We start from the raw sequence: 26063 nt of genomic DNA on the forward strand, positions 1-26063 counted from the left end.
GTTTGGATAACTTCGCTAATTGTATATCTTACTTACTTTCAAGAGACAACAAAAAACTTGAGCAGCTTAACTTACTGCCCTGTCATGCAAGTCATCCTGTGTTTCTGTCGCAGCTTTTAAAGTCGTGCCGAATATAAAAAAAATGTCAGACATTTTATTGCTTTCTTCTTCTTCTTTGGAGTGCACTTTTTGTAATTTAAAGGTTTTGAGTGTATTGCTAAAACTTACAGAATTGGTCAACATTTCATTCAGGCTACTCCAGCGGGTTTTGGAATATATACTATTCTTTCTCCATTTTTTCTAAGGCGTAATTTACTGGATTTCAAATTTTAGTGATGGTTTTCGAAAACGCTTATAAGTTTTACGCATTTTCTCAACTGCTGAAAGTATGAAAACTGAAACGTCGCAAAAGAATACCAATTCATTCTTAGAAGAAAAAAAATAATAAGACAATTTCTCTTGCTCATCTTGCAGATTTCTCTTCTGTAGACAAGGAAGAAGATTCAAACTTCAGATGATGCTTGTGAGCCGTTTTATGAGCGGTAGAAGCTGGAAAACGCTTGAATGGAAAACATTTTGCGGGGACTGTGAATCCCGCGGGATTAAGTGCAAAAATCCCGTGGGATCAGTCCTGCTAAATTTCCTACGGGATCCCGCGGGATTCAGGATCGGGATTTCGCGATTGGAAACCTTTGCTACAAGGTCGATAACGTACTTTTTTCAAACTAGTAACCTACAATAAACTATCTAGAGGCAAAACTTTTAGTAAAATAAGATCAGGGATAGTTTTTATATCACTGTTCGGTAATAACTTTTGTCTGGTTATTAAAACTGCTTGTTGATAAACATTATCATCAGTTAGGCTTTCTGATGAAGACGAATTCACGATTTGGCGAATTTTTACTATGCTACATCGAAGGGAGAATGGCCTAATTGGTACATATGACTTTATTTGGCAAACCCACCTAACATATACTAAATTGATGACATAAACACTTCTTGGCACCCCTCGCATCTTCCTACGACACCTCAGGATGCCCGGTACCCAGTTTCAAAACCCCTGCAGTAAAAAGTAACATATGCAACGTTCTCTTACGTGAAAATATTTGTAAAAATGAATAAGCCAAAGAGGAAGTCTTTGGGTTGAAGCGGATAAAGCCTATTCATGTTTTTGGGTTATTTTACTTACATGTAAGGTCAGTTATAACCAGAAACCCCACCCTGAAAGTAATTTTTAGCTGCGCTACTATAGTACACTCACTCATAAGTCACAGTAAAAAAACAATAACAAATAAATGAGAAATATCTCAATAACTTTTTATAGTGGTATATTTAAAGGGTGTTACAAAAAAAAAAAAAAAATTTGAAAAAAAATAAAATTTGCAGCTCGGTAATTATTTTGTGTTTCTAAATGTTCTAGTTTCAGCCGCAACGCATGACAAACATTTCTCAAAGATTGTCCATGCTTCATTTTAGCATATTGCTGTTCGCAAATCAATTTTCAGATTTGAAAGATTAACAAAATTAAGGAAATAAAAATACCGTTAAAAATTGTAGCACTTAAACTAACCTACTTACTTCTGTTAATGCATCAGTCATCATGAAAATGGAGCTTCCATATCGTTGTAGAAGTGAGAATTATTGGGGCAGTTGATGCACCGCTTGGCAAGTGCATCAACTGCCCCAATGGTTTCCTATTCCTTTTCCTATTCAGAGTCACAACTGACTACAACTGTATTTTATGTCGAGGACTGCATACTAAGTGCCTTGCCTCCATTATTTTATATACCGATAGATGGCAGCACCATCACCGGATCGAACAGTTAATGAGAACTTAAAACTAGTCCAGGAGCTGATAGCTACCTGGTTCTAGCACCCCCAGAGGTATCGTTTCACTTGGAGGACATTGAGACCACGAGCATATTTAACGTCGCCCAGTCCCCTTTAAGGACGACGGTGGGTCTTCGACCATCGAGGTTCGAACCCAGGACCCTCCGGCCCCGAATCCGACACTCTACCGATCGGGCTACCACGGCCCGCCCCAATGGTTTGGAGGGCATTTCCATCTCATTGCCAAAGTTGGAAAAGGTTATTCTTTAAACTTTGACAAATGCGTAAAAATTTCATATATTGAAATACATTTTAAGTACGGAGGCGGTTTATACATTTTTAGAAGAAAAAATCGGAGTTTTTTTTTTTATTTTTAAAATGTTATGATAACATTTTAAATGCTTAATCTGACAACCTTGTTTCTGGACTATAAGTCTACGTCATGCTTTCCATGATAGAAGGGATTTTCTAGATGTATCGCTTGCCATTCCTGTTCCAAAACTTTCCATAGTCCATCAATGGTAATGGGTTTGCGTTTATTCAAATTCCATTGCGTTCCGGCAAGTAAAACAAAAGCTATTAGCGAAACAGCGAAACACAAATCACGGACCGCCACCGTATTTGACATGGTATTTTCAAGGCCAAAGTTTACCTATCAATGCTATCGAACTTGCTAAATTCCAACTATTTTTTGCAGAGGAAAACTGATGCAAATCACTGCAATACACTAATTTTAACAAATTAATTGCCAATTTTCGGGTTTGTTAAAGCTATCTATTTGTATCCAGCTTTTGAAAACATAATATTACGGTTACAGATTTTAAAAAAAGCTTCAATATTCTAGCATTTTACTGAAAACTGAGTTGGAAGTATAATTACGTCCACGCACAGGCCAGCCAGAATATACCTTCTGGAGGGGTACTTGTAAGAATAGCGTCACATTTTTGACCAGGACACACACGAAGAAGGAACGTATGGTATAGAGTGGGGGAGGGGATTTAGAATATTGTAAGAATTCACTAGTAAAGTTGGAAGTAATTTATGCACACGATTCATTGCACTTTACTCGCATACGAGATTTTTTTTTCTTTTGAGCACAGCTTACGTCTGCACTCGAATCCACTTTCGTACAAGGGATAGGAACCGCATAAAAATGAAATAAATAAGTAAAATAAAATCCTCCTTACATTTTAATTTTGGGGCACGTTCAACTATGATACAATTCTACGGTGGAACATTCGTAAAAACAAACATACATAGACTGCTAAAATTATAACTCTTCCTTTTGGCTTCGCCGTTGTGGGGTATAACACAACAATCAACCTTTATTTGAGATTGTGGTGTCGAGTTTTTCCCCCGAAAGATAATTTCTTCTTCCATCCAAATATCGCGACGTCACATGAAAGAACAATTAGGGACGTTTTCGTGAAATCAGGGAAAAACAAACGCGAGAATTAAGCGTTGAATGGGGTTGTTTCCTTCAGTCAAGGTGCTACTTTTAGTCACTGAAACTGGTAGGATAAGCAAAAAAAAAAAACACATGGAGCCAGAAAATACTTTTATTTTACCGACAGTTATTTTTTATTTACTTTTTTTAAATGTCAGATTTTTGAAGTAAGGCGTGGTCGTTATAACGTCACTAGTGATGTACTTTGGTGCGCTACTCCATTGCAGCGCTAAATGTTAACGCTTTGCTGTCAACCTCCTTGCCTGGTTGTGATACTTTGCGCTGTACTCTAATGGTATCAGGGAATGGCATTTCATCACTTGTGATGTCATAAGCGCAAAAAATGAAATTGAATCTGTGCACCGATTAAAATAATTGTTAAAACATACTGAACTTTGTCAAATTATTTAAAAAATGTTTAAATCCTATGTTTTTAAGCATGCATTTTCAGAAAAATAATTTTAAAATTTCGGAAACAACCCCATTTTTTGCAATTAAACTCAGAAGGTGTCTTTTCAATTGATAATGTGCCACAACTTTCTCATTTTTTACCCTATCTCTGCCCGTTTTCAAGATACAAATTCTAACTCCGCAGTATAACCCCAGATGGCGCTGTAAGTGTTTTTTTTTTTTTTTTTTTAAGTAGCGCATGGTGACTTTTTTCCTAGAAACCACTCTTATAAATATAGCAGCAGCCGTTCCGAAGACAAAAAGGTGGGAAGGGAATTTAGTACCCTGTGTAGGTTTGATTGTTGTAGGAATAATGAACCGATACGACGGTAAAAGAGTATTCAACTGAAAATTTAAATCCAGTTAACTTAAAACAAAGCAAACATGCATATTTTAGACTTAGAACTGTGTTTTCTTCTATTCTATCGAATTCTATTGACCAATAGCGAAGTGTGAAATTTGATTGAAATTTGGTTGAAGCAACTGATAGTATTCGATTCGATCGAATTCTGTTCGGGTTGAATGTACCCTTTATCTGTAATATTTCATACACCAGTTTGGCATCTGCTTTATCTGATTTTCTGACGCTCACTCATATATTCCTGTTCTAGTTCAATACTGAGGTATCTTATAGAAAGTGAGAGTTTATATTTCTACGTAGGTGGTTGTAAAATAACATGAGGTGTTCAGAGCACTCTTTCGAGTGGAGTATTGGACGAAACATTGTAAAATTTTACTGGCATTTTGTTTTCTAAAATTTAAAAAATAATAACTTAAAATCTCCACCAGGGGAAATTTTGGCGTTGAAAAGGTGTATTACAGTAAATGTTAAAGGACTTATGCTAACTGACAAAACATGCATCAATTTTATTCCCAATAGATGATTTTTGCTTACAAATAAAGTTCAATATGAGCACCATCGAGATGTTTTAAGAACTGCAAACAATGCAACACATTTTCCACACAACCGAATTAATTTATCCTTCCTGTAACGTTAGTCAACTTTTCAAAGTTCAGATATCGGGAACACGTCGTAGATATGCAACACCGTTAATAAAACCTCACCGCCAAAACTCGCAAGGTGAAAAATTGGGTAGCCACGGTGGCCATACGGTAGGAAATGCGCGACTAATAACTGCTATTAAAGATATGTTGCCGCTGAAAGCTCTTACCTAAAGTCCAACATGGGGTATATAGTAGGACACATTACACAATCCTAGATAAATGTGATAAAGTAAAGAAATTCTTGTTGCTGAAATTTCTTCGCGGTGACTTTTCGTATTTTTCCTCTCTTGTTAGAAATTGAAATTCAATGATGATTTCATTGAATCTCATCTGTAAGCAACAAACATTTGTAGCAAAAAACTTGATGTGCGCTGCATTATTTGGCATTCATCAGTATTCACATGTAATGTTCTTTTCCAAGGTCAAAATTACCCCTAGTGGTAACTTTTGGCACTATTTTTTACTGCAGGAGTCGAAATCCTATGGTCTTCTATGTAAGTCCATGAAATTTGGCTTTGTTTCGATTGAGGGTATTGAGAGTTCTGAACGAATCACGTTATTTTTTTAACTACCCTGTATAGAATAAGTCATATTTTTGCTTGATATGTACTAAAATATTGCACCCCGACAAAAAAAGTGGCACAATTCAAAATTTTGGAAAACTTTCTTACTTCGGTTTTAAAATCAAAATTTAATGCTCTTTTTCGCCGTACAACTTGTACAAAGCTAGCTCACATAACTGGTTCGTGGAGTTGTAAAAACAATATAATCAGTAGTGATTCATCATTGAAATTTCATAATTTAGGAGAAAAACTTACGAACTTTAAGCATGCATAATTAATTTAGACAACAAAAGCTAACCATTGAACATTACATCATAAACTTTTTGCGCGTATAGTAAGATTTGAAACTAAGTCACAAAAACTACTATTGCATAAAAACTTCATTTTTACTCATTCAGTTTTTTTTTTTTTTTTTAAAGTTGTGTCACTTTTTTTTTTTTTTTGCCGAGGTGCGACATGTTGAATTTCCCTTTATTCATTCTCTAACATTACATTCTACGGCACATTTTCTGATTCGCGGATAGGAAAATACCCCTTGTAATGAGTTTTTCTCAAAATACAGTTGAACCTCGTTAATACGAAATGTCAAAAATTCACGAATTTGTTCGTATTTGCCGTCATTCGTAACAACCGTGAATAAGTGATACTGTGAAAAAGCAAAGAAATGATTACCTATATTTAAAAACCATTACTACTAATTATTATATTCAGAAAATTAATCACTCATTTCTTATAAATGAATGTTTTTCGAAAATCTTGAAAACTCAAAATGATAATCGACAATCGCAGAATAGGGGAATACAGGTAAACAAATGTTCGGACTTTATTTTCCATATAAAATATTTAATATTTTCTTCTCTTTGCACAATGAGACTTCTACTACCGAACAAAATGATGAATAATTTCTGAAAAAGAAAATTACAGTATTCAACCACGAACATTTTTAGTAAAGAGGTCAGAAATTTTTATTCGTCTTAGCCGAGACTTTCAATTTAATTTACGTATAATGCGTGAAATTTTCAATGTATTTAGATAGCAAACCAAACTTAAAAAACAAAATGTTCGCTTTACCCGTGATTTCGTATTAAACGTGATCGTATTAAGAGAGTTCAACTGTAACAATTTTTAGCTTGGCTCTGTGTAAAATTGGGGCTGCGATATGATACTACGCATTTCTTTTCTCATCCTAAGCAACTTCAGCTTTTCCGGACGAAAATGTAGTTGTGAAATCAACAGCTGAGCACACTAACTCAATCCCGTGACGTTAGTACGAATGTTGTTGCACCCTGTGAAATGCTGTTCTTAAAAAATCACGGCGCACAGTTTTAGTAGGATGTGATTTAGCTCTAAATGTTTGAAGCTGGAGTTTGACAGGAAGATCGTTTTATTAATGACTACTAATAGGCTTTATCATAAGCTTTGTTACAAAGACTGAAGACCGAGGGACGACCGAGGGACAAGTTTTACGTGTGTTAAGAAAAAATAAATAATTAGTTGCTAAGCAGCATAGACGTGAAAGTGATATAGCTCTAATTGTTTGAAGCTAGAGTTTCACAGGAAGATCGTTTTAATGACTACGAATAGGATTTATCATAAGCTTTGTTACAAAGACTGAAGACCGAGGGACAAGTTTTACGTGTGTTAAGAAAAAATAAATAATTAGTTGCTAAGCAACCTAGACGTGAAAGTGATATAGCTCTAATTGTTTGAAGCTAGAGTTTGATAGCAAGATCGTTTTAATGTTTGCCAAACGGACTTTTCATAAGGTTTGTTTTAAATATTGAAGACAAATGAACAAGTTTTACTCGTGTTGATTAAAAAATCTAATTAGTTTGCTAAGCAGCGCGAACGTGAAACTTCTAAACAAGAAACAGGCATAAAATTTTTTCTCTCGCTGGAGTATATTTCTTCCTCATCACGTGATGGTTCTAACTGGAGTGCTCTTTAATTCGAAGGAACACATTGTTTGTTGAAAACAATGAAATTCATTTGCTGAATATCGTTTGATAAATTTTTATAAGAATTGAAATCAAACTTTAAAAGTTTTGCCCTAAATTTTTTGCTATTTTCTATCGCCAGGTAAGCAATTATTATTTCAAGCGTATTTGTCAAAAGCAGATGTTTAATTAAAGTATATTAAGCCTTATTCTAAAAACATATATTGAGGATTTATCAAAGACTGGTGTCAAATACAAATCAAATCTTAAGTTGCAGAATGCGTGCTGTTGTATAATTTTTTATTCTCTGGATTAATTTTACATTAGTTTGTTTACCAGGAACTAGTGCATACTTTGTCAAACGCAAAATTTGTGAAGGTGTTTAAGAAATAGAAAAATTTGAATAGTTATTTCGTATGCTTTCCCGCTTAGAAACATGTAATAGCGGAAAATTATTGAAAAATTCTTATTAAATTATCAGCTGTCAAAACGTAATGCATGCATTTTAAATTGATTTCGGATGAAAGTCGAAAAATCGTAACTCAAAATAAAAGAACAAAAAAACAATTAAACCAATTGCATATGTAGTATTTAATTGAAAAGTCGTGGTATATCTCTTAGCAAATATCATCAAAAAACCTCTTACTTAATTTAAACATTTCCGCAACTAGGAATCAACTTTTCTTCATTACTAAAAATTCAAAACTTATGAACTAATTAGTTCAAATTTGTTAGCTGTTTCTCTAGTCATTATTTCAAAATCAATTTTTAATCAAAAGTGTGAAAACTGCTTACATGTAATCATCCAGCCACATATTGAATTCAATATTTTTTTATGAATAAATATTTCAAATAGCTTTAATGTTGGCGATTAAGCGAAAATTAGGTTTTTTCGTGTATTTATGAATTATTGTGTGTGAAGAATTAGTTTGCAACTTTTACAAACGAATACTTTATGAAAGTTCTGCACAACATCGCCATCAGTAATACTTCCATTAATACTTGTTTCCTCGAAAATATTTTCAAAATGAATCTTGAAAGTGGGATTGAAGCACAAGACTGCATTTACGTAATCAGCACATCCAAATTTCAAGCGACAGTTGTGATGACTTTAAGAAATTTCTCCAAAGTGTGCAAAATACCAAACATTATTTTTAAAAGTCCATCTTTCAGCTTTTCGAACGCAACCTGGACAGTACAAGTTTGTCCCAATAGTTTGAAAACTCACGATGCAGAAGGCAAGGTTCTTTTGTATGTGAGCCGGATGTCCTCTTCGGTGCCAGTTCACAAGTTGAGCTTGACAATCGGATTTAGAGACAAATTTCACGAAATTGTTGGAGAGCGTAAGGTAGAGCTTAAGTTCCAAGATGCAACCCCTCTAGGGGTTCGCACAACTCTGGAACTTGAAGATGTCATAGGAAGCAATATAATGGACATACTGGTGAATGACAACCTTGCCGTTTATTGCAACATTAAAGATGCCCATACCGATGAAGAAGCTCTAGATGACATCCAAGGTAAGATATTCCTCTCCGTTAGTCTCCTTTCTTTTCTTTTGCTGTTCCCTTTTGCTTATCTTGGTGACGAGTGTCAACTATATGAGGCCAAAGCTACTTTCATAAGCATTGTGACACCACGTTTTTCGCGCAGTTTATGCTCCATATAGTGTTTGACCACGGATTGTATGTAATTTGGCAATGAGCCAAGCAAAGACTATTCCATTTGAACGAATTTAGCAGGGGAGAAGGGAAAATGACGATGGGATTTTGATGCATGCTTTTTATAATGTCACTAGTGCCTTATTCATTTATTGCATTCTCTAAAATAAAATAAGGGAAAATAAAAATAGTTACCATGGAAACAAAAGGAAAAGAAAATATTTTCATTTCATTCAGGATCGTAAAAGCAAAATGGTAAGCTCAAAACTTTGTTGTGAATAAATAAATCAATTAAATTTGGCCGTGCGAATGTAGATCGAATATACTTTAGATTGAAAAAATGTTGCTGAGTTTCATTAGGCAGTAGGTTGCTGCCAAGTTTCATTTTTACAAAACTAAGGCTAAACAATAGAGAGGCATAAGTGCACATCTGTAACAAACCAATTAATACCCCTATAAACTAATAGATACGTCCATTTCCGATAATAAATCGGATATTAGCCTTTCCATGTAATCGATGGTCAGACAGTACCTCATCTCAAAAGCCATTACAGAATCTTTATTTTTAACTACCCGAGGCAAAAAACTTGAAATTGCAGCCTTTGAAATTATCCTTCTAGTTTTCATGTCGAAATTGAACGAAAACACAGAAATAAGATGAATTATCTGTCCCACAAATATTGCCTCCCGGAGCAAGGCTTCCCCCAAATCCGGCACTGATTAATGCCGGATTTGGGGACACCTATTCGGTGTAATTCATTCCACTGCTAAAAATTACTTTACCCGGATAGCCATAATGTGCTGTTTGTTCAATGACATAAATTGAAACAGGAAAGTTTGGCGCTATCGATTTTAAGCCATAGCAACAGCTTTTAGTAACAAGGGCCTGTTACATTAAACCTCTTTCTTAAGAGTCTTGGCACCTTCCTAAAAAATCCTTTTATAAACATCCTAATGCAGAAGTTAATTTCTTTAAACAAATGTCGTTTATGATATCAAAAAACTTTTATGTGTGATTTATCTCGCCCAGAAGATTCTGCGCGTGATGGGCCAAATGAGATTGGCCGCAATAAACATTGCATTTGCCTGCACGTATATTAAATTCCAATGAGTCTACTCTAATTACATTAAAAACAAACGGAATAGCTTACAATTTAGTTTTTCACTGCTCTCCTAATTTAGAAAGTAGGATTTCGAGCAAGGAGTTATTGTAAACAGTCCCAACTAGATTTTTTCTATTTTGAAAGCATCAAGTATATTCTGTTTTTTCTGCTAGTTCGTATTCCATATCATATACTTTAAGAGTTTCTACACGGTGCAGTTTATTTGCATAAAATCAATTTTGTTTTCCTTTCAATTCCCAATATTGATGAAGGACCCGAAGAACTCTTGGTAAAGTAGTCCTTTAACGTTGTTTTGGAAATGCTACAAGTTTTGAAGCTTGATTGACAACCGTATATTATTTTCTTCAAAGACTTTAGTAGCATTTTATAGATTATCTTGGGTCCATTCCTCGCGTGTAGAAAAACGTTATCTAGTATAGTTTATCAACATTTTCTGAAAAAATAACAGTAACAACCCTTCGTGTTTTGAGTTCTGTTCATCAAAAAAGGTAAGTTTTGGGAGAATTTACAGTAAGTTTCTCTTGTTTATACATGGTCCATTTCTCCTGATTACCTAAGTGAGAAGAACAACTCACACAGACTATTATGTTTCGATTTCAGGGCAATTCAATGACTAAACTTTCCCTGAGATCATGTCATTGAATAGAGCTCACATACACCAAAACCTTAAAATACATAACTATAACTTGTGAAAAAAATATTGTTCTTAGCAAAAATAACAGTTATTTTAGTTAAAAACAAATATAATTCTTTTTGAGAAGTTACCTTATACAAAATATCTTTGAATGTCTGACTGAAATAGCTGCTACGTCAGTGAGAATCGTTTCGTACTAGCAAAATATTAGACTAGTCCAATTGTACCCAATGGGTTTTTTTAACCAAGGGCAACACCTGGGCGGTCATTCCAAGCTCTTCAGCTTGCGAGATCGAGATCTTGGAACCTAGCCGCAAGCTAAGTTCGAGTAGATTAAAATGCTACTTTGCGACATTTCTACGTCACAACCGATCACGTGAGCGAAAATCTCGATCTCGCAAGCTGACGAGCTTGGAATGACCGCCCTGGATTCTTGTGGGACAGAGCACATGAAATTTAAATGTGTATTTGATTTTTTTCTACCAGATAACATGCCAAATAAAAGGTAAATTTGGGAGGGAAAATTGCTATTATCATTTGTACAAGCTTACAGGGGTGCACCGAACTAAGCCTTTTGGAAGGACAGAAATTCTCGATTTACCGAGAAGGAACTCAAAATTTTGCGGAATGTTAAAACTCGATAATGCACACATAAGAACATCTAATGAAAAGTTACATTAAAAATTGCAATATTACCCCCAAATTTGCCGAATCGTCAGACAAAATCTGCCGAATAAAGAAATCTTCGGGAGGTCAGAGTGGCCTCCCATCGGGTTTCCCCTGCATGCTTATATCATCAATGAGAAATTTCCATCTGCCTTTTACAAACCAATTTTTGACAATTTCACTGTAAAAAGTACAGCAGTTATTCTGTAAATCGAATGAAGAAGAGGAAATTTCCGGAACTAGTTTTCGGTTCGTAATGTTGAACGAACGTTCCTAACGGTCCACATGGATCAGCTTCGCGGGTCATATATAGCCGCGGGCAGTAGGTTGGGGACCACTGGACTAGTCCATTCTGATGGTCCATCTCTCAGAGGGAAGGTGTCGTAGCTCAGGATTTCATATCAAACGATATATTATATAATTTGAACTTCTCCAGTCCAAACTGCAAGATCTAGTACATATATGCATTTAAAAATTGCTTACACATAGATATGTAATTTAAGCTGGGGAAGGTAAAATACACTGTGAAAACGATTCAGAAACGTTCCTGGAAAATAATGGGCAGCTGATGTGCCCAAGTTCTGCCAGTAACATAGCTTGTAAAAACCAGGAATGCTTTCCGCTAAAAGTCAGTAACCTTTCTGAAATTAACCTTGAAACTTTGAAGGCGTACGAAATCTGTCCTGTTAAAGTCAGTCATGTCTCTAGAATCTTCTAGAAAATTTAATTAGGTTTACTGTAATTGATTAGAACCTTCCTAATTTACCAAGAAGGCTCCATAAAAATCAGAGCGACCACGGCCAAAGCTATGCAGGAAGGAGCCAAGCATATCTCTTGCCTGCAATTCCTGCCTTGCAAATCTGTAGCTATCCATTGACATTTTCGCTCTCATTGGGAGCTTAGTCAATCTGGACAGACCGTAGGCAACCTTAGGCCGATACACTTAATAAACACGCTCATTCAATCTTTAAACTGATTGCTAAAAATATTTTCCACAGCAGTGAAAAGTATGCACGCGTGCAACTTGTAGCGATTCAGGAAACTTTTTTGTGAAGATACTTGTTTTTACGGGGAAATAGGTAAAAACGTGTGAAATCCCGAGACGTTCCACGGAAATAACCAGTAACGTTTCGGCATTTTTTTACAGTGTAAGGTCGATGATTATTTGAGTCGCAATCGCAACTTATTCATGCTAATTAAGAAACAAATTGATTGGGATACATCGATATAATTTTTTTTTTTTTAATTTCAGATGGCGAACATATGTCTTACTGTTTGGATGCTTTATGCAGAGACTATGAAAATCTGTACATTACAGGAGACTATTCTGATGTTACTTTGCGATCGAGCAAGGAAGAAATATCAGCTCACAGAGCTATACTTGGTGCAAGATCCGAAGTCTTCAGTGACATATTCAAACAAAACAACCCTTGCACACATGTCATTGACGATGTTGATTCTGAAACCCTTAGGAATTTGCTTTTCTACATTTATACTGGAAAAGTTAAGGAATTGTCTAGTGATAACGTGTCCAGACTTTTCGCTGCTGCAGAAAAATTTGCTATAGAGGAATTAAAAGTGATGTGCAAGAGGTACATGAAGAAAAATTTGTCTGTGGCAAACGTCTGCGACGTCATCACACTTTCTGAAAAATACAACCTGGAGGATTTGTCTTTGCTGGCTAAACGTTTCTTGCACAAGCATGCGGCTGAAGTCGTGGAGTCCAAAGAGTGGTCGTATTTTGAAGTAGAGTGCCCTGATCTTGCCCTGACACTGCTGAGGTCATTCGTTCGCGAGCATAAAACTGGTAAGTTCAAAACTTTAAAAAAATCATTAAAAACTTGTCATTAAGAGAAAACATGCAGGGTGTTTGATTATCTCGATAATCAAATGCACTATTATACGTGCATTCGCATGTGGACATCAATTATATTCTGCAGGATATTGAAAGAAAAAGGGGCTCTTGAAAACTAATATATCGCTGATCTGATCAGTACGTAGGTATCTTTTAAAAGTGATTTTGAAGTTTCGTTTTAGGATGCGAGTGTAAAGTAATTCATTGCTTCAGCAGTTCTACACTGATGTATGTTCAATTCCAGTTTGTTCACTCTCTAACTTCCTTTTCTGCGGCACATTTCCTGCACTACAGCTAGGGAAATCACACACACACACAATGTTTTCTTTTCACAAAACAGCAATTTTTAAGATTTCTCAGTCTTGAACTAGAGCATCGATATGTTTCATTAGGAATGGAGGAGTTTTTTGGCCTGTTCATGTTCATTTTTTTTGGGTGGGACAGAGGGCTTTGTATCAATTACTGTGTAAAAAGACTGCAGATATTTTCAATAATACTAATATACATTTTTCATTTCGTATCACCTGAGTTAATAGCATTAAATCAGCATCGGCGGATTTCAAAGAGATGTGTTTTGACTTTCCGTGGGTTTGATGTGTGTCTCGTGTTAGTTAAATATTCATAAAAAATGTGTTAGTAATAAAGTGAACTTTTTAAGTAAATCAAATAGAATGCAGCCATTCAGGGTAATTTTTATCTACAATATTTTTATTTTTGACTGCCATGCTAAAGTGAAATCTCGTTGCAACGACCTTTCAAGGACTGTAAATTTTTGTTCGTTGTAGCAGGAATTTCGTTGCAATGAAATTCAAGCAATGTATGTTAAAATCGGGACTAAAATTTTTTTTCGCTGAAATTATATTTTGTTGTATTGGTGCTCGTTGAATCGGGATTTCACTGTATTATTTAAATATTGTGTTATAAAACCCAACATGTGGTGGCACAATATAAACTGGCCTAAAACTAAAGAAAAGCGATACCAGAATCGGGGGATGGGAGGAGTGGGGAGGGGGGAGGATGTCATATTAATCATTACGTGTTCTGCAGAATTAGGAATGGCAATATGTGTTGATGCAAAGTGGTTTGAGCATGAACATCCGCCACCCCCTCTGGGCCCTAGTTTAGCTATCCGGAATTTAGAAATATTACTTCTAAAAATATGAGAAGTCAATGATTAACCTAACTCAAAATCATCCTATGACTTGGGCTCATTTTCAACCATGAAAGAAATATGAGGTAAATAAATTAGTATTATAAAAGTAGCGCATTTCTAAACGCAAAAATTTAAAAAAGTTTTTAAAAACATTTTTAAACTCTCTCCACTTTTGTTCAATTTAATCGCGAAATTTATGTCATTTCTTACATTGCATAGAATACTACAACGTAAGAGACGAAACTATTCAAGAGCAAATTTCCAAACAGTAACTTTGTAGTTATTGGACAATAAGAATGGGCTGTGTAGTGTGTAATCTTCCAACTTATTGTGTGAAATAAAAAAATTGAAAATCTTTAATAAAACCATGGCTGTGGATTTGGAGGAGAAATGACCGACTCCAGGGATCTTATTAGCATTCGACTCCAAGTTTATTCCAAAACTAGCCCAATTCCTTCTCCGACTCCACTCCCATGGCTGATTGGGTACTCGGACGGAAAATGACCATATCAGACTCCGACTCTTAGAGTTTTAAAATCTTCTACTTCTGAATCTGATTCATTTACCCAAAATTCAGTTAGACCCTAACTCCTGATTGTAACCGTATTACCAAAGTTGAGCATAGGGCCTTCTACAGTTGCTTTTGAGTCGAATTTGTTAAGAATTATGAAGTTTTGCAAAATCAACCAACATGGTCCAAAGGTACCCTTAATAATATTAAGCCAATTAACCAGAGTAAATAAAGTCAACTATGCATGATGATTTTAAGAAATATTCTGGCAGCATATTAATACATATGATCAGGAAGAAAATGCAGGAAGAAAGAAATTCATCTGGACAAGATGCAATTAGAAGGTCAACATCTGTTGTGGTGAAAAAAACAAGTCATAAACGTAAAGTTATATAAAAAAGTTTAACTAACTATATATGAAGACTTTAGAAAATATTTCAGTAGCATTATTATATAAGATTAGTAAAAAAAACTGCAAATTATAGATGAAGATTTTAGAAAGTATTTCAGCAGCATTATTATATAAGATTAGTACAAAAAAAAATGCATGAAAAGAGACACTTATCTAGACAAGGTGCACTGTTGCGGGAGTGAAAACAAGTCATAAACTTACGATTTTTATTACCCAGGTTTCCGAAGTGTAAACAAAGAAGAGATGTTTGAGAAAGTTGGAAAAGTTTTCGCATTGCCTTTTGCAAATCTGCGTAGCTCAAGCTTTTAAGGACGTCAACAGATTTTAAGTGAAACCGAAAAAGTTTCAGGCAGGTGAAACATAAAACATAAAATAACAAAGCTTCTTTCAAACGATGATAATACAGAAAATATATTTCCTTGTTCATCAATCCACTGAGGATATTGATAATTATAACAAATAATAATAATATTAATAATAATTCATAGACAGACACACATATTAACACACAAACTTTGAGCTGAAGGGAGAAGAGGTGTTTACTTCCAAAAACAATAAATGTGCAGTAAAGAAAATTTGCGATACTAATCATGTTAAAAATTACACAAAATTATTTTAAAAAATGGGTAAGAACATGGGGTAGAACATGTAAAAACATAACTTTATTTTGCAATAACTTTATAGTTGTGCAGCTTGCTTAAGTGTTTTATCTATTGTTACTAACTTTTTGAAAATGTAAAAACAAAGGTGCTGCTTTCTATGCAGCTATTTTGATCTCATCCAACAGATTCTCAATTGAACTAAGATCAGATGACTGTGCAGTTCAAGTTTCTCTCATGTTCTTCGAATAGATCTGAACTATTCCAGCTTCATTACAGAGAGCATTTTCGTGCTAATATTAATCTCCGCACTATTAACATAAAGATTTACTTGACCTGCAAAAACACTTTAATACCCTCTAAGCATAATGGGCGTTGTTCTACATGAATCTAAGGTCCAATACGATTCCAAAAAATATCTCCCTAACTATATTACTTCCACTTCCTGGCTCCTTGCTGTCGTGCTGTTTTCTTCATAACTGGGCCCTGACATCTTCATGGTTCAACGGTTCATGGCACAAACGGAAATTTGTCGGACCACCTGACCCTGTTCCAATCATATAATGTCCAAAAGGTGTTTTTTTTTTTTTGTGAACTGGAAGCTTTTTCAAAGCAGACAGTAGAGGTCTTCGGCTTTCATCGCCTATACAATGTGCTGCGAACAACTCGTTCAAAGAACCTTAATTATACTTTTTGATTAGATTTCTTTGCAAATGGACTGTTGCTCTTCTATTAGAGTGACGTCTCAGTCGTGTAGTGGACTACTCTGGCAAGTTTCCTATCATATTGTAATCTTGTGGAAAATCTCCATAAAAATCCTCGAGTATACCTGTGCGCAAGAGGGCGCTTTTCGATATGCAAATTTCCCACCTATCGGCTCAATTTAGTTAGATGTCTTGCTGTTCATGTATCGTGGATTCGTGGCATTCGATAGCTTGATTTTTGTTGATGTTGGTCGTCTCGTGGCAGTTCGAATAGCAAGGGCAATTTGGAAGCCCTTTCGTATGTAGAATCCAAATAAAGTTAATTTAGTTTTTAGATAGTTGTCTTAACATTTTCTTTAAATCTGGAACCTCTACCAGCTTGATGTTTGTTGCTTGGTAGCCCACTCTCAAAATAAATTATGACTTTCACCATCGAACAATTCCCAACTGCAACCGTTTAGTTAATACTAGTTTCGATGTTTCCCATGCCTGCTATCATTCCACGTTCAAACTGAGCTGAGACTCTTTTTTTATTTTTGACCATTTGTTCACTAACGAGTACACTTAATTCTTCACTTGTCCTGCATGTTTAAACCCTCCATTTGCAACAACTCTGATCTGCGTATAAGTATCAATTGGTCAAAATAATTTAACCACTCAATGTATATTTGGTGTTGTAAATGATATAATAATCCCCAATCCTTTTATTTCCCAGGCGAAGAAAATAAACCCGCAGCAAGCTCGGAAAACTCTGATGCTACAAGACCTCCTCCAAGAAATTCCAAAGACTCTAACGCAGTCACGAGATCCACATCCTTTCGGCGCATTTGTATCTTTCTCACTTATCTGATTTTTGTCTATTTATTTTGTTATTTTGCTTCTTTTTGTATCTGATTCTTAATTTTTTATGACAAATGCGTGATGTGAGTTTTATTGTTACCCCCCCTCCCTTCTTCTCACAAACTGTCACAAATTCAAGAACCCCTTCAACCCTACCAGTGTGAAATAATTTGTGAACGATGTCTAAAAAGACGAGACACTTGTAAACTTTTTTTTTGTGAACATGCCTCTGGCACATGTGAACACACTTAAAAGTCAAAACATTACGATATAGTAGAAAACAAGATATTAAAGAACAAATTCTTTAATATCATAGATATAGAAGCAGATTGTAACAAGTGGATTTTGCTTATTAGGTGAATTTAAATTGCGCAGTAATGGGCCAAAGAAAGTATGTTTCTTCCCCCAAATAGTACAAATGCCGAATCGGAATACATGCTCACAGCTGCAATTCTGATTTACCGTCCATTGAAATGCATTTTAACCTTTTATTTAACGAGGGTACTTTAAAGCATCACCATATTCAAAATTGAATAAAATGAATTATTAGGGGAGGTTGGAAGGTCACCAATACTTTACACAGCAAATCTATAACTCCCTTTATTTTCACTAGATGGCAATAAATGTTCCATTACTTTTTATTTGTTCTAGGTAGCATCTTCTAGCGTCATGTGTATATTCGTATATGTCATTGTATGAACTCATCACCTGTGTTTAAATATAGTTCTATACCATCCTGAGAATTGAGATGGTATAGAAATAGTGTTTATACCACCTCCAATTTTATATCAACCTTTTTCAATTTTAAGTCCTGATGTTTTTCTAGACCTTTCTGTACCGAATGTGCTTAAAAATACCATGCATTTAATCGTCTTTTTAATTACAAGGCTACAAGAAATAATTACGATGTTTATTGTTTCTATTTTTTTAATTTGCTCTTAAAAGTAGTGATGATAAAATAGATTTTCTATGTAACTAATAAAGTAGTAAATACAAGGTTTGTAAAAAATCAACGCAAATAAATTGGTCTAATGTAACAGAAACGACTGTGAAGACACTGCTCAGTATGAACCTTCAAACCCAGATAGTTGGTGGACGGGTAAATTTCATCATAATATCATCTCTTCGGATTATTGATGCCTTATTATTTTCAGGAAAAACAACGATTTTTTTTATTTGTTCTCACATGAATATCGCATATACTTTATCAGATTCCCTTATATAAGTTTGGTCGTGTTTTTTAGTTTTAGTTATATTAAAATCAATAAAAAAAAAAAAATGCAGTTCTTTCTTTGTGATCTATAGTTTTTTTTTTTTTCACACTACTGAAAATAACTTTATTAAAGAAACAATATGAAGAGTTAAAAGACTATGCAGCTTACAGAACATTTATTAATTATTAATATATATTTTTATAGATGCTGCTTCAGCATAATGAGTCCACTAAAAAGAAAGGATAACACAGAAAAAATGAAATGCTGTGTATTTTTGAATTTTAAGCACTAAAACTATAAATCAAAAATTAGGTTTCAACTAATCACGCTTTTCTGTGACCTGGGAAGGTTTGATGACATTGGAACAGTGGCGCACCCACGGAGGGGGGCTCAAGGAATGTGGGGGGGGGGGGGGGGGCTCCCAGAAGGAATTTCAAAAAGGGTCATCAACCCCTTCACCAGACAAAAGAGAAGGCATAAACTATCGTTTTTTGGCTTTTAATTTTGAAAAATTTCGAAATATGCCCCTCATTTCACGACTGAGAGCTATCCTTACGAAACTTATAACCACTCCCAGGAAAACATCCTGGGTGTGCCAGCGCCACTGCATTGGAAGGGAAGGGAAAAAAGAAACAGGAACGTCTAAAAAAAGATTTTGTACTTGTCAGATAAGTGCATTAATCTACATTCAGTAAATTTTCGATCCAATACAAAATAAAAATATTTTATTTATTAAGTTATTTTTTGGTTTTTGAATGTTGGGAGCACCGCGGATAATCGGAAATTTATCGTGCTCATGGGTAGAAAGTCATTCATGAATTCCGTACCCAGGGATGCCCGTCCCCCCAAGTTCAATGGCACCAATTCCCCCCCCCCATTTTTTCCCAACCCTCTTTCTCGTTTTTTATTTTTTATTTTTAGCTTTCTTTTTTTATTTCATTTATTTATTTTTTATTTTTTTATTAAATTTATTTTTTAAATAATTTTTCATTAATTTATTTTTAAAATTACTTAATTTATTTATTTATTTTTACATTTATTAATCTATTTATTTATTTTGAATTATTATTTTATTAGAAAGTTCTGTACTACACCATTAACAAACACACACACACACAGCAACTAATAAATAAATGAATAAAATATAAACAGAGTAAAATAAATAATTCGATTAAAAACTAAATCGATAAATGAATTTAAATAAATAAATTTTAAAAAATTTAAAATCCCCCCCCCCCAAAAAAAAAAAATTTTGATGGCGCAACTTGCGCCATATTCCTACCCTGTGGGCACACCTGTCTGTACCTCAGAGCCAGAAGGACGTAAGTCGCATTATGGTAGTTTTACAGGAGAGAGGAAAAACTTTTTCTGGCGTGTGCAAAGGATAGGGACGCGCGCTCTTTTAACCTTCGTAAAAAATTAAAAAGGAACTTTTTTAAAGAATTCCGTTCACATGGCTCGATGCGGAATAGGCTTTTACATACAACGCACTAAAAAACGAAAAATCGCAATTTTTGAAATGCTAGCCTGGCTTTGAGTTACAGAATAAAGCACTTCAAACCAAGGGCGTATATAAGGGAGGAACTGAGGGGGCCGAGCCCCCTCCAAAATCTAGAAAAAAAAAATAAATAAATAAATAAAGGTAGAAAAAAAAAAGAAGAAACAAAAAATGATAGGGATAATAATTGTTAGGAATTTCCGAATTGGGTGCCGTAAAAAGAGGTGATGAGTGTCTGGAAGTGTCCATGGTAACAATAATAAGTAAACTAGACTAGGATGCCGTTAGAAAATTCTAATTCTTCAAACTGTGCCGCGTATCGCTAAAATTTAGGAACTCTGCGTTAGGGGGCAGCAGGCAATGGTGTTCAAAAGGGGTCCAGGGGATCCGTACCTCTCACTCAAGAAAAGAACGTGTCTGGGGAAAGCGTAGTTATTTTTTTAAAAAAGAAAAACAAATAATGTTGGGGGGGGGGGAATATCTTTTTTTTTCTTCAAAAAGAAAACTTTAAATTAAAATTTTTTAACAGATGCAGATTATTGCATAGCAAATTAAGGTCACACCTCCTTCTTTCACTATCCCCACCTCCCACCTCTTTTTCTTCTAGTCAATCTGATAAGAAGGGTCTTCAAAATATTTCTCCCCATAACTCTCGTCCCTTGCAAGAAATTTAAAATACGTTTTAATTGTTCGGTTGGAGTAATATTGGAAAATTGATGTCCTAACAACGCATTTATTTAGGCGTTTTTCGGACATCAATTTCAAAACATTTCTGGCGGAGAGTCCTGGAATCAACATCCTTTCACTAAGGTTACTACCAAAAATAGTCTGAAATTGTGCCTGTAAGATTTTAATTTTGAAAACTTTCGGATAGAGATCCTTCACCGCTCCTTAGCTGTAAACGTCTACATTCTCCAAAGATAACCTGAAGTTGTGTTTTACCTTTCACGGGAGGATTTTTGAACTCTTTTTTTCCAAAGATTGCCTAATGTTGGGAAAAAAAAGCTGAATTGCTTTTGAAAAGAACCTTAAAATAAAAATTTCCAAAAGTTGCTAACTATTAATCAGGTAATTACGCCCAACAACTCTATTTCTCTCATCCCACTGCTCCGTTTTTTTTTTTCTTTTGCCCAGTGGGTTTAAAACTAAAAAAGTCTTCAAAATGCTAAGCTTCACAAGCTGCCCCCTGCCCCCGCACACACACACACCAAAACCATAAAAGAGCGTCTTGAATCTCGTTTTCCAGGACTTCAATGTCGAAAAATTTCCAGGAGACGATTTCTAATAGCATCGAAAATCGTTCAACATTACTTATTCTGGGGCTTCAATTTTGAAAATTGGCCAAATCTCTAACATTACCAAATATGGTCCACAGTCGCAATCTAAAGACTGCAATTACAAAAAAAAAAAAAAAAAAAAAAAAAAATGGACTAGTGCCCAAAACTCCCAAATGAAATCTGAAAATTAAAAAACTATAATTTCCAAAACTTTAAGGTGGATAGCATCCCACTGATTATCTCTTGGCTGAATTAACCACTGAATATCCATTTAAAACTTTGTTTTTTAGGACTTCAATTTCGAAATAGTTTTCAGGAGAGCCCCAGAACCGCCCTGTCCTTAACGTAGTTAAGTGCGAAATCTGCGCTTATAGAACTTCAATTTCGAAAAATCAGGCAGAGAGATGATCGATTAAGCTCTTTAAAAAAAAAAAAAAAAAAAAAAATCGATCGGGAACAACTTCAAAAAGTTCCTTTTATTGCTCTATCTGCAACAAATGTAGCCGAAAATGGCGTCTTTAAGGATTCGATTTCTAAAAATTTCCGCAGGAGTGCCCCAGAATTATTTCACCCCGTAGCATCACCAGAGACGGGCTAAAACTGCGTTCTTAGGACTTTGATTTCAAAAAAAATTTTGGGGGGGGGGACACACGGGACCCCATCCCCCTCTTCCCCCATCAGAAGCGAGAATTTTTTAAGAGTACCCTCTTAAAACTATGTTTTGGTTCTGCCCTTGGAAGACGGAATGAAGTCCTTGCCCCACCTCGAAAAAAAGTGAGAAGATCAGGGCACCGGCCCCCCTCCCCCCCAAAAAAAGTTGAAACTACAAAAAAAAAAAAAAAAAAAAGTGGAGGAAGGGAGCTAATTTCGGTTATAAGGGCACCCTCCAAAATAAAAACATATGTACGCCACTGCTTCAAACACACCTACTTGCACAGAAATGACACAACAAAATCAATCGACAATATTTACTAAATTCTGACAGTGATCAAAACTCTATTTGAACAGTTATTCTTTGTGATTTAAATTTTTCAACTGTCTGATGTGATGATATGGTATGACAACATACTATACTCCCACAGCCATCTTAAAACAAGGCCTGCGTGCTCATTCAACATGGCCGCCCGTGAAAGCGGTTTGTTTATATTCCATAATAGCTCTACCGTGAATAAAAATTTAACATTTTTTTTTCTCAATCCATTGAGAAAGTAAATGGTTTTCACATGAAGTACTCTGATACATCTTTCAATTAAAAGATTAAGATTTAATATCGTTTAAGATTTAATATCGACACAAATAGTTCTTGAATAGTAAATTAAATCAAACTGTAGGCATATGACACATTAAATATTATATTACGCAACACATACGATAAGAAAGAAAAATGAAAATTTATTTGTATGGATATGAAGAAAATACTCTTGAAATTTAAATCCCAACGTAAAAGATAGTACGTAATAAATATTGCTTACTGTAAATTGTAAAATGAGTTAAGATGAACAGGAAGCGCATATTTGTTATTCATAATCTAATAATCATTTTTCCCGCGAATGATTAACAGTAGTATTGATTTTCTTTGATATAAATGTAAACAAATGAAACAATAATATAAAGTGGAATAAAAAACCTATTTAGACATTTTTCTAACTGTTAAAAATAAAAAAACAACATACATTTTTGAGAAATGAATCGCTATAATACCCAATAATAATTACAAAACATCTAAACAAATGAAACAAACTAAACAATTGATATATAATGACAAGTACCTGGACGACCGAGCCTCGCTCGGCTTTAAAAGAATTATTTTTTGTCAAATTGTGTTTTTTTAAGGTTCAATACTTTTCCAAATATACTTGAAAAGCTTCACGTTAACGAAATATTATGTACTCGACCTTCTTATAACACTAAAGTACCAAACAAAGAAGATTCTGAATGTAATTAAATCAACATTTTGCTTTAAACTATCTGTTACGTTTGTTTCCACTATACAATTTTCTTGTCAGTAATTAAAATATTTTGACCTTAGTTTTGCTATGGTGAAATCGGTTTTTAACCGAATACTTCCTTTCATACTATGATGCGTTTCACGATTTTATCCCAATCGAGATTTTCTTTTTGAGTAAGTACTTTCAGTTTTTACGCCAGAAAATGCTACATACAGCATGATATCCATCAAAACTGATGATCCACAAACCATTCCAACAAATGATAACAACCGTCTTAACAAAACATAAACAATCTCAAGACATACACTTCTTTGAAATAAAATTTAGATGCGTGATTTAAAAAACATCTTAAACTATTTGAAGTGTAAAAAGAAAATAAATAAATAAAATAAAATAAAATAGGATGGTCAAGCAATAGTTTCACTTAGAAAAGAAAAAAAGCCTTACATCGACTTCCATAATGCTTTTGAATTTGTTTTCAGCCAAGTGTGTTTGAAATTAGCCAAAGTGGCCAATATCAGCCAAGCCTGGCAACCCTAAGCAAGTATAAAATTTTAAAGCGAGAAGAGACAAATTTTCATTGTTATGGCTGCAAATCGTTTGCCTGATACCTCAACTCACTGTTTACTTCAAGGCTTAACTCAATTTGACTTTATATTAAAAAACTGTTTGTTGTAAAAAATCGCGTTTTTACAGAAAAAGCACTGATGTAGATGAACTTAGAATGCAAAACTTCAATTTAATCCAAAATTTCATCCAAATCGTTAGAGCCGTTTCCGAGATAAGAAATATATATATACCCACAAGAATTGCTCGTTTAAAGATATAAGATACTGATGCATATATTTCAGAGCAAAAAAAGTATGATTTATCATGAATTTTTACTAGGAATCTATTTATTGTGAGTTAACTTCTTCATTTTTAATTTGTATTTACTTTTTCATTAATACTTCTCATTTTTTTCTTTCTTTTTTTTGAAAAGTTATTCAACAGTGTGGTGTTTCCATACGGTATACTCGATACTCCGTACACTCTCACACATTTTTTAGACATATAGCGTATACCCTATGTATTTTACTGTGCATATGCAAATTTATATATTTATACTTTTCCTGTGGCAACACCTCTGGGATTGCAGTTTTATACTGCGGTCTCTGGGACGAGCGCCAGAAACAGTAAGACTGCGGCGGCATGATGTACACAATATAATTGTTCTTCAATAAAACCAAGCAAAACTAGAATTGTGTCAGCCTCAGCTATTTCTCTAAATAAGACACAGTCCACTACCAGCGACCAACATATGGTCCGTCGAGCCGGATAATAAAATGGCTAAAACATATAATAAAGCTGAGTTGAACCGATTAAGGGGACGCGTAAAGGCAAAGCTCACGATTATAACTAAATTTGATGAGAAAGATAAAGAATTGTGTGAGAAGACTAAAGTTGAATGCGAAAGTAAATTACGTGATATCTCGGAATTAAAACAAGAATTGAAAAGGCTCTTCGAGTTATACGGTGAGTTAAAGTTGGATGAAAAAGAAGAATTCGAGTGTGATGAAATCTTCATGGAATTGGACTCTATCTGCGACACTCTGGAGGTAAACATTAAATATTTCCTTACTGGGTTTACTGATAAAACGGATAAGTCTAAAACTGAAGACTTTAGCGCTAACAATTCATTAAAGTTTGATTTGGCTCCTAAATTGCCTACTATCCCGTTACCTAAATTTAGCGGTAGAATTGAAGAATTTGCTAATTTTAAGAGTCAGTTTCAATCCATGATTTCTGCTATTGAAAACATTTCAGAAACTCAAAAATTGTTCTATTTAAAAGCTGCCTTACAAGGTGAAGCAAAAATGTTAGAAACTAGTGAGGACACGTTTAAATCCTTGTTTAGTGCATTAGAGGCTAGGTACGAAAATAAACGTACAATAGTGGATCTCCATATTCAGGAAATATTGGGATTAGAAAAAATAAATTTCGAAAACTCAAAATTATTGAGAAATTTATCTGATAAAGTTAAAAAGAATTTAAGAGGCTTAAAAGCGCTTAATTTAGAATGTAATGATCTTTCAAATGCGATAATAACGAACATCGTTCTTCAAAAGCTAGACAAAGATTCTAGAAAGGCATACGAATTATCTGTAGCTACTAAAAAAAATCCGTCATTACATGAATTATTACAATTTATAGATAACAGATCTAATGTGCTTGATCAATTAAATACGAGTATTTCTAACAAAAATGTAAAAGGGTTTCAAAATCCTATGTCAAAACCCAGAAATTTATTTATTAATGCCGATAAAAACATTAAACTTTGCTTTATGTGTAATGAACAACATTCTTTATTTAAGTGTAACCAGTTCAACAATTTAAATATTTCTCAGCGCTTAGAATTTGTAAAGAATCACAAATTGTGTAGAAATTGCTTAAGGCAACACAAGTCTGAGTGTCGTTCAACATTCAAATGCTCGGTATGCTTTAAAAGGCATAATACATTGCTACATTATGAAAAAGACAAAAATGACAGTAAATCAGTACCTTCAAATGTAAATGTTAATAATTCGTTTTCCACGATAGAAGAATCATCGTATAAACAAGAAGCGTCACTCGCTAGCACGCTCCTAGCTCAGAAGTCAGGAATTTTATGTACCGTTTTGATGTATGTTACCAATGCGAGTGGAAGGAAAGTGAAATTAAGAGGAATTTTAGATAGTGGCAGCACTGTAAACTGCAT

General features: G+C 34.5%; 1 protein-coding gene across 1 annotated transcript; it reads left to right on the top strand.

Annotated features, from left to right (window-relative positions):
* Window positions 1–6612: 6612 nt before the first annotated feature.
* LOC129234014 (speckle-type POZ protein-like) lies at window positions 6613–18679 on the top strand. The gene is made up of 3 exons (XM_054867918.1): window positions 6613–8749; window positions 12567–13121; window positions 17264–18679. The coding sequence occupies exons 1-3, from the start codon at window positions 8188–8190 to the stop codon at window positions 17440–17442; spliced, it is 1296 nt and encodes a 431-aa protein (XP_054723893.1). The 5' UTR covers window positions 6613–8187; the 3' UTR covers window positions 17443–18679.
* The last annotated feature ends 7384 nt before the right edge of the window (window positions 18680–26063 follow it).

Source organism: Uloborus diversus, unplaced genomic scaffold (genome assembly GCF_026930045.1).
Source record: "Uloborus diversus isolate 005 unplaced genomic scaffold, Udiv.v.3.1 scaffold_910, whole genome shotgun sequence".
Lineage (NCBI taxonomy): Eukaryota > Metazoa > Arthropoda > Arachnida > Araneae > Uloboridae > Uloborus > Uloborus diversus.

Excerpts from the sequence above, each read along its gene's own strand:
- LOC129234014 (XM_054867918.1), top strand. The coding sequence starts at position 8,188 with ATGAAAGTTCTGCACAACATCGCCATCAGTAATACTTCCATTAATACT. Across the intron at positions 8,750-12,566 it reads AGCTCTAGATGACATCCAAG|ATGGCGAACATATGTCTTAC; the intron begins GTAAGATATTCC and ends TTTTAATTTCAG. Across the intron at positions 13,122-17,263 it reads CGTTCGCGAGCATAAAACTG|GCGAAGAAAATAAACCCGCA; the intron begins GTAAGTTCAAAA and ends TTTATTTCCCAG.